Source organism: Hippocampus guttulatus, chromosome 2 (assembly GCF_054856545.1).
Source record: "Hippocampus guttulatus isolate MCC_2025c chromosome 2, RoL_Hgut_1.0, whole genome shotgun sequence".
In the NCBI taxonomy this organism is placed as follows: Eukaryota; Metazoa; Chordata; class Actinopteri; order Syngnathiformes; family Syngnathidae; genus Hippocampus; species Hippocampus guttulatus.
This window is the reverse complement of record NC_141262.1, coordinates 15,701,793-15,710,936: the sequence shown is the minus strand read 5'-3', so window position 1 is coordinate 15,710,936 and position 9,144 is coordinate 15,701,793. Positions and strand designations below refer to the sequence as shown.

The 9,144-nt window shown below is 42.9% G+C and overlaps 1 protein-coding gene across 2 annotated transcripts in view; it reads right to left on the bottom strand.

The window, feature by feature from the left end:
* Positions 1-633: 633 nt before the first annotated feature.
* LOC147208648 (protein phosphatase 3 catalytic subunit alpha-like) overlaps positions 634-9,144 on the bottom strand; it is a 35,148-nt gene continuing 26,637 nt past the window's right edge. Inside the window, exons 10-14 of one of the 2 annotated variants that reach the window (XM_086138723.1) lie at positions 8,055-8,132; positions 7,845-7,929; positions 6,793-6,890; positions 6,036-6,083; positions 634-2,798 (exon numbers count right to left, since the gene is read on the bottom strand). In XM_086138723.1, coding sequence (XP_085994849.1) covers positions 2,620-2,798; positions 6,036-6,083; positions 6,793-6,890; positions 7,845-7,929; positions 8,055-8,132 — 488 coding nt within the window. In that variant the 3' untranslated portion in view covers positions 634-2,619. The remainder of the gene's footprint in view (positions 2,799-6,035; positions 6,084-6,792; positions 6,891-7,844; positions 7,930-8,054; positions 8,133-9,144) is intronic. The other variant, XM_086138732.1, reaches the window with a different exon arrangement.

Sequence of the window (9,144 nt, the reverse complement as noted above, 5' to 3'; positions counted from 1 at the left end):
TCACTTATAGTTCCTGTATTTCGGCGAGGCGAAGGTCGCCATCGCGATTGTTCCCGTTTTGCGGCGAGGCAAGGATTGCCGTCGCTTTTAGTTCCTGTTCCCCGGCGAGGCAAGCTTTTGGACAACTTTGGGACGTCTGGGATCCGTCCCTTGAGGGAGGGGTACTGTCATGATTCGGTTTAGGGACCAACAGGTGGCACTGTAGGGCTCCCCTGGCAGCTGCACACCTGTTGGTCATAGGTAATCAGGCCTTTAAAAGGACTCCCAGCCCGAACACTCGGTGTCGGGTCATTGTTGCTTTTTGCTACTGTCATGTGTGTTGCTGTTTGCTGTTGGCTTCTGTTATGTTTTAGTCATGGGTTTTGTTTGATACTTTGGACTTTGTTTGTTTTGGATTTAGTTTTGTTTTAAATACAATTCTTCAAATACACCCTGCTCCTCCCTCCTGCCTGCTTTTTGGGGTCCACCGTGCTACGTGACAGGTTGTCACCTTCCTACTGCCCGAAGACAGCTGGGATAGGCTCCAGCACAACCCGCGGCCCTTGTGAGGATCAGAGGATTAGAAAATGGATGGCTGGATGGAGGGGACATGGAGTTTGCAATGTTTCATCTCCAGGAACAAAAGGCCCAGGATTGATACCAAAGTTTCATGCATATTTTATTCAAGAGTAAAAAAAGTGGATCGTCCCAGGGGCATGCTTATAGTGTTAGTGATTGGAGAGTTGAAAACCAAAAGGGTGAGCAAGAGAAGGGAAAGAAAAGACAGCGAGAGAAAGTGAGAATGAGAGAGGGAAAAGAAACCGTGGCACAGTCGCAATGGCATGGCATGGGGTTGCCAGGGGCACATGGTTTCACCTCTCCCACCCAAAGAATCACAGCAAGATCGATCAAGGAGAAACGGAACATAAAAAGCAACAATCGGAGAGAGAGATTAAATATTAAGAATTATGTTTGTAATAAATATAAGCATTGAACCATAAATATCAATAACGAGGAATGAAGATGTATGTGAGTACACAGTTCTTTAAATTGTCACAGCAACACGGCGTACTGTGTTAAAATGTGTCTTGCTGCTTTTTGCTTTGAACTGCACTTTTTTTTAAAAAAAAAATTTTAAACCATGCAATCATGCTTTTGGCTGCCCAATCGCCTGTGCCTCTGTATATTGGGTGGTCATTCAATACTAATTCGTATTTCATTATAAACGATTCCTGTACATTGACAAAGAACAAAATATTGGCTGCGGACTCCACACCTTTGATTCAAAGTGTTCCGTCATTCTGGACAGCGCTAAAAGAAACGGGAAGGCGGTGATGAAAAGAACTGGGAAGAAAAGTCAACCTAAAATCACACAAAGTGAATACAAAAAAATTCAAATTTACATGATGAGCAAACTGTCATTACTCCTCACATTAGCCAGAAAAACAGAAGAAAAAAAACTCTTACTATGGTGAAACACAGAGCACAAATATAATTCACATTACAGTATTATCAAATAACTTAACTGTGCATGCACCAACGCGTTAATATAAATGCTTTACAAAGATGTTTTTCCTCAGACTTCTTTTCTTGAAGAATCTGTTTCTTCTGTAAAATAGAATTTCCTGCTATTCAGGCCAGAGATTGTTGGCCATCACTGCCATTTGGTAGCAAGAGGGTTGCGGAAAGGGAATTAATTTTGAATGACTTCACATTTCAACCACCGTCCTCTCACAAACATGAAGCAATCCATTACTGCTCAACTGCATCTTGCATCAGGTGTGCAATATAAACGTTCCAAGTATGCTATTTACATACCAACGCTCAGGAGAGATACTTCATCACAGCCTAGTTTCCGACATTTTTTTTTCCCCGAGAGCTAGTTAGCCTGAGACCAGAGGGGGTGAGTGGCCCTCCACTCTTAATTCGGTGGAGGTCTTGTGCTACAAAAGCAAATGGGAATGTTCTCCCCACAATAACAGACGAGGGCTCAGATCAGGCTGCGATTATCTTTGCGCATCTTTGCTGGATAAGCCACCGCTCGTTTCCCCCCCCCCCACCTCTATCTTGGTGAACGGCACATTTGTCAAATATAACTGCATGGACACTGTTAAAGCATATCATCCTTCCCATAAAAACATCACTTTTTATACATTTGGTTCCACTTCTCGCGTTTTGCTGCAAACAGGAACAAGACTCTGAAGCTTCCGATGGCCGCACCTTGACCCCATTCGCTCCTCGTCAACGCGACTCATTCCATCTACGCGGCCGCATGACGCTGACGCTGTGCACTCACTGGTGATCGCCGACATGCACAGTGAATAGTCGCCTCTCTCGTTCTGCTCATTTTGTAGTTTCTTTCCTCTTTCTTGCCGCGGGTACAAGGGAGTGGTAGTTCTCTGAATAGAGAAGACTTCCTAAAGTCCGGCCACACTCAAGCCTTAACGTACAGCGAAAAACAAGGAGTAGGTACCGGTAATCATATGAGTGTGCGTATGTTTTGTATGTGTGAAATATGCGTTTGTGTGTAATGCTTTTGCGTATCGAGTCTGACTATGTACAGATTATCGTTCAGGATGGCGCTATACGAGGGTTGAAACTGCAGGAACTGCGTCTGGCCATGTGACAATACGCATCCAATCACTGTATATTGCTGTTGCTATCCGTCCCATTGGGCTCTCCCATATTCATGCGGCCCATGGACAGGCCCACACTGTTGATGGCGTCACGCCGCGGCGGCATTCTCTCGTTGATTCGGTCCAGACCTTTGGCCTCCTCAAAACTGCTGATCCGATGCTGCGGGGAGAAGCCTCGGATGGCTGCGAAGACAAGCAGACGCACAAACAGTGCATATGCAGTTATTATCTGGACGCTTGAAAGAAATGCCTGCATCCAAACTCTTGAAAGAAAAACCCTCTTGACTGAATGTCAGTCCAGCTCGAGTCTAATCTAATTGGCAGAACCTTTTAATGCTTTTGTTTAATACCAGTCAGGACAAGCAGATTATTTAGTCCTGTCTATCTCCCGGAAGCTTTCGGTTTGGATAAACAGAATCTAGTCATACTGCGCTTGTTCTTCTCGCAGTATCTACACACATCAGGCAGCGTTTATCTGTTGTTCTCCATGCTGAGCCCGGATTAGCTGGAGGACCTAACCACTGATCCTAGATCAGCAAAGCCCTTTGGAGGGCGAGCGGATGAAACAAATCACAGCTCTAACAGAAATGGTGGTTCATTTGGTCTCGCAAATGGAGTCGTCATGTTTTCATTTATTTTAACTGCTTAAAACAGCGGACTCATTTAATTAGGCTTAACTACAAGAGTTGTTGCTCCACTTTGTACCGTCAATTGAGGAACAATTGAGGCTTATTCCTAAAGGAAAGAAAAGCAGCCGTTTAATTTGGCCATTTTATATAGTTTCACAAGACAACTTGACAAATTTTTCACAAACGAAAACACAGCAGACCAGGTGACAGTTTCAGCCGCCACCTATCAACAGCATTTGTCATCAATGATGACAGATACTCCCATTGAAAAGCCCCACTGTTCAGACTGCTACTATCTTTCACCAACATGCAGCCACTTACAAATATTCTGCTTCACAGTGGACATCCAACATTGGTCTAAGGGGTCTATTTACATCACAGAAAAAAAACCCACCATACAAGAAATACCCATAATTTATTGACTTGAACAAATTATGGATTGTAGTTATGATAAGTCACAGACAAGGTTATAAATACAAATCCAAATTCAAAAGAGGCTGTGTGAGCAAAGACTTTGTAATGAGTTCACCTTGTGGTGAATTATAGCAAGATACAAGGGGAATATGATGCCTGCAACACAGAATATGTTCAGAAGTTATCCGAAATGCCATGGCTTCGAACATTTTTGTTTGTTTGTTGTCTTTTTTTAGCATGCTAGCTTGTGAACTTGAAATCTCTTTGGCCTGGTTTACGTTCCACCAAGCTGCCCCGTTCAGTTTGGGAGGGAACACTATTTTGGGAGTGGACAAAAATATTTCAAGCAAACATTACCTCCATTTGGCATTGCTTGTACTAAACCTGCCGTGAAAAAGTATTTGCCCCCTTCCTGATTTCTGTGTTCGTTTGCATATTTATCACACACACAGAGAGTTCAGTTCGTCAAACCAATTTTAATATCACACAGAGACAACCCAAAAAGAACATTCTGTCAACAGGGAAACAGGGCGGTGACAGTGAGATGGTCTGTGGCTGCTTTGCTAACTCAGGACCAGGACAACTTGCTGTGATTTATAGGACAATGATGTATGCTATCTAACAGAAAATCATGACGGAGAATGTCCGACAATCAGTTTGCGCCTTCAAACTCAAGTGCTCTTGGATCATGCAGCAGGTCAATGATCCAAAACACATCAGCAAGTCCAATTCTGATTGGTTTAACCCCCTCCCCCATATTAAGGTTTTAGGAGTGGCAAAGTCAAAGTCAGGATTTAAATCCAATTGAGATGATGTAGTGTGACCTTAAATGGGCAGTTCATGCTGGAGAACCCTTCATGGCGAAGTTGAAGCAATGTTGCGAAGAAGAGCAGGCCAAAATTCCTCCACAGCAATGAGAAAAACTCATCACCAATTATCGCAAATGCTTGATTTCAGAATAACCCATGATTAGGTTCAGGGTGCAAGTAGGTTTTGATTTTTTTTTTTTTTGTGCATTGGCATTTAGAAACTGCATTGTGTATTTTGTATTTCCTTGATCAGTCCCTGTGTGATATCAAAATTGCTTTTCTGAACCTGAAACCTTTGTATGTGATAAATATGCAAAGAACACAGAAATCAGGAAAGGGGCAAATACTATTTCACTGCTCTGTAATTGTCGCATAAAAACATGGCTTTTCTCAAAATAAAAAGCTCTCCACAATCTTGTGGTACAAACACAGGCCAGAGCAGGTTTTACAGTTCCAAATCACACCATAGATCTGGAGTATACTACTTGGTGGAAATGTGACTGTTGCATTCCAGGGCCTACGGGAAACCATTATACTGTAATCCCATGCCAGGTCGAATTGCAGTGTTGCTTTCGGTGCTAAATGCCACAGGCCATTGTTTGTATTTTCCTTTGACCGTAATTCTGAGATTTCTTCTTCAAACTTCAAATCCTGGCTTGTGGATGAGCACCAAAGCTCAATATTGCAAATATTTCCCAGTCTTGACTATGTCCATACCGGATCGTGTTCCAGGCCTTCAATTCCACATTGAATAATTGATATGCAAACCATTGCTTTCCACACCTCAGTGATTTTGGAAGAACAGACAAACCGGAACATTGCAGTTAATTAAAGCGTGCTTTTCACCACCAAGCCTTTGTAAACAAAATACTGACACATTAAATACAAGTACCATGACATCAATCTGTTTGGTAAGTGAACAGTGTCAGCGCTTAGTGTATTGAAACAAAGTTGTGGCAATCAGCTCTTTCCAATGCTGTAAATCTCTTTTGCCCTTTTGCGGACAAAGTTAAAAGAAAAGGAGTCAACGTATCCTTTTATATTTATATGACAACAATTTCATCTCCCTCCTCACAGGTTGCTCACAGGAGGAAACAGATTGATTTCATAGTCATCGTCGACAGCATCTATAACATATTGAATAAAAGGAAAAGCAGACAACAAGGGGGCCAGATCCACCTCAACAATGCACACTCCCACCACCAACTGATGTGTGTGCGCGCGCATGTGTATGTGTGTTCCAAAATGATAGTGGCTTTCGAATGTGAACACTTGTGTATGCTAGGAGAGAAAAAGATGAAGAAGGTTGTTATTTAAACCCCCCCCCCCCAAAAAAAGAAAGAATATGAAGAGTATGTTTGTTTGAATATGAAAGTGTTTTAATGTGGTGACTTCAGCGAGCTGCGGTTATCGGCTTTGTTGTGAGAGCGGATGCAGTTAGAAAAGCGTTGTGCATCATGAGTAAAGTAAAAATGGGCATGGGTGGCAAAGAGCGCTTCCATGCTGCTCGCACCCCCCCCCCCCAACCACACACACACACACACGCACGGTGATATGAGTGGCTTTACCTTCGGCATCCTTAACTGTCTCGATGGCTTCTATGGCCTCAATGGTAGCTGAATGATGGTCAGACAGATCAGAAGAGGAAGAGGGGACAGGAAGAAAGACGACAGATTCCGAGAGAGCAGAGTCAAAGAGACGGAGGAGACAACCCCCCCCCCCCCCCAAAAAAAACACGAGTGAAGGCTGAAACATGCTCTGCGCAGATACACATCTCTGGACATGACAGCGTTTGTGGCTCATGGAGGCTTATGAAAAATACAGGCCCTCTGTTGGAAATATGTGTGAAACTTGCACATTGTGTACGCAAAAGCATGTTTCAGGCTGAATCCACGTGAGGCCCGCAGAGCAACGCTGAGGCCGAGGCAGGTTTGAGAGCTCCTGGGGTTAGCGGTACCTTTGGCTCACTCACACACTATCCCTTTCTCTCCTCTCCCCTGATATCCGTCCCCCTCTGTCTCACACGTACAACCAGCAGGCTGTTAGTATCCTCAGCACCAGTGAAGTGAAGTGGAGAGAGGGAATGAGTCCACAAAGCAGAGGGATGACAGGAGATAAACGGAAGTTCAAGAGGAGAAGAGGAAAGAAGGCAAGAAAAGACCTCAGTGTGGTCCAACGCACGTGCTTCCAAGTCTACCATATTTGTAGTTACCTGTGTGTGGATTAATCTATTTTCAAATGTTTGGTGTCTTCAGGAGAGTTCTGGGTTTGGTTTGACAGTCAAGTGTGTTTAAGTGTGTGTTTGCGATTGTGTAAAACACTCACCGCTCTGCAGAGTCTGTTTGCCCCCTGAAAGCACTCCGCTTGGCAGCATACCTGTGGGGGTCAGCCCCTTCAGGGTCAACACGTTCTCACTCTCCTCCCTGGGAAGGCGGGAGAGAAGATGAAGAGTAAGTATAGGAAAAGATAATTTGGTCACAGAAAGTAGACTGTGCTCGGTGTAAAAACAGACACATCTCTATTTTTGTACTGACGCAAGTCTCGGTTAGCGTTTAGGTGAATTTGGTCGACTGCGCTTTGAATTTGAATTTGGGCGTTTTCTATTATCCTCCACCAGGCTCACCTGCCAATTTGGTGAGAAAAAGGAGACTCAATTTTAGACGACCTAAAAGTCTTAATGTAGCGCAGGTGGCGTCACACGAGTTTGGTGTATTTAATGTAGACACAGGCAGAGAGATTCGGCACTTGCGGACGTGTGTCACGGGTGGCATCTTATTTTATTTATATGACAACAGCATGGGACAATCCCTCTGAATCAATATAGAAATCAATTCAGGAAACAAATTAGAATCATTTTAATCTCAAAAATATTTTAACAGCCTCCCATGACTGCAGTGCTCAACAACTTGGGTTATCACACACAGTCGTGGGTGCAAGGTATCCAATACATGCACGGCCGATTACATCGTCCACAAGTGGAGATCTTGCGCTTCCTTGACGTGTAAATGCACTTTGCGCACGTCGATCTCCTGCATGGAATTCAACGTGCCCTTCCGCATGCATGAGGCCTCGGGCACACCTCTCTCGGTGACAAAGTCACAACGGCCCTTTAAGGGGACACCAAAACTGGCTCGTGACTAAAATGAGTTAGACACCCCTGCCCTTAACAGAGTTTAACATAATGGGATTGGAACACGAAATACTTGATCCTTTTACAGTTTTCGGGTGTCTTCTGATTGTCATAATAAAAAAAAAATAGAGATGGTCATGACAGCATTGCCAAATCAAAAAAAAAAAAAAAAAAAATCAAATGAAGGAACGTCCAGGGCGTCAGACTAACACAATACATTCTAGATGCGGTTCTCAAGTCAACTCACCGTAGAACAGAAAACATTTTGGCCATCTTCCCGATGGCACGGATTTTGTTCTTAATCACCTCCTTCCTGGCTGCAGCTGCACTTGCTGTAAAAGAGACAAACAGCATGTTATTAACTGTCACAAAGAAAACTCTTATACGATGGATTCCGAATTGTTAACATTCTGGAATGTTCAGCTGAATCCTTAGTGGTAGTGTGGAGTGTTCTTACCATCGAAGATCTCATCGCCATCATTCATGAGTTCGTCATCAGAGCAGATACTCAAGACGTTCACCAGCATCTCCGTCACTATAGATGGAAATATTCATACTGGGCTCACAACAAAATGACCACATGACAAGTTTTTGTCACATTTTTAATATTGGCCTGAAAAAAAATTCTGAACCTTTGGGATGAAATTGTTTTCTGGCATGTGTAGAACTTCAGCGGGTTCTACCCTTTTTTATCACATATTGGGACTTTATTCCATATTAATTGATGGTTAAAAGCGAAAGGAGCCGAGTCACTCGTGAATCGTGTTCGCGCTGAACACTAATAGAAAACATCTACGTAATATGGACAACACACATTTGTGGTATGAGCTTTGTGTCTGTGGACCTCACTGCCTTGAGAACTCAGAGCGGTGACATCATTTTCTTCTTTTAAATCTCTTCTCAAAACTTACTTTTATTGCCTGGCCTTTAATTTAACTGCTGATTCGACTGCTTTGTTGGTCCATGCATATTTTTTATTACCAGTTATTGTTTTGGTTTTTTTTTTGTTTTGTTTCATTGTTTTAATAGCAAATATTGGAGTCATTATTTATTTTAAAATACTCCCATTTACTTACATTAATTTCTGTACGGGTCATGATTTGAAAAGTGGCATAAAATCATCAATCTTGAGCCGATTCTTATAAACCTGGGCTCATTTTGCGCATTGTACAAATCTCCTTCCTCTATTTTAATATACAGGTAGGTGGTTCGATTTATTTATTTGTTGATTTATTTATTTTTCGTCAATAATTGCGTGGTGTAACTTGTTATGAGATCAGGTTATGGACAGGTGTGATCTTGGTTTGGCCACCACGTGCATGTCTGATGTGGCACAAGGCAATCCAAGGAATGCTCAGGGAGTTTGTGTGGATGCTCAGACACACAGAAAATTAAGAGGGAACATTGGTGGCAGCCTACTTCCTGGTTGACAAACAGATGCGCTTTGGCAGTATGATTCTGGTTGAAAGGCACATAAATTGGTACTACAGAGACCCCAACTTTGAAAATATGTTTGTTCATCGGCACATTTTTACAAGTTCTTGCTT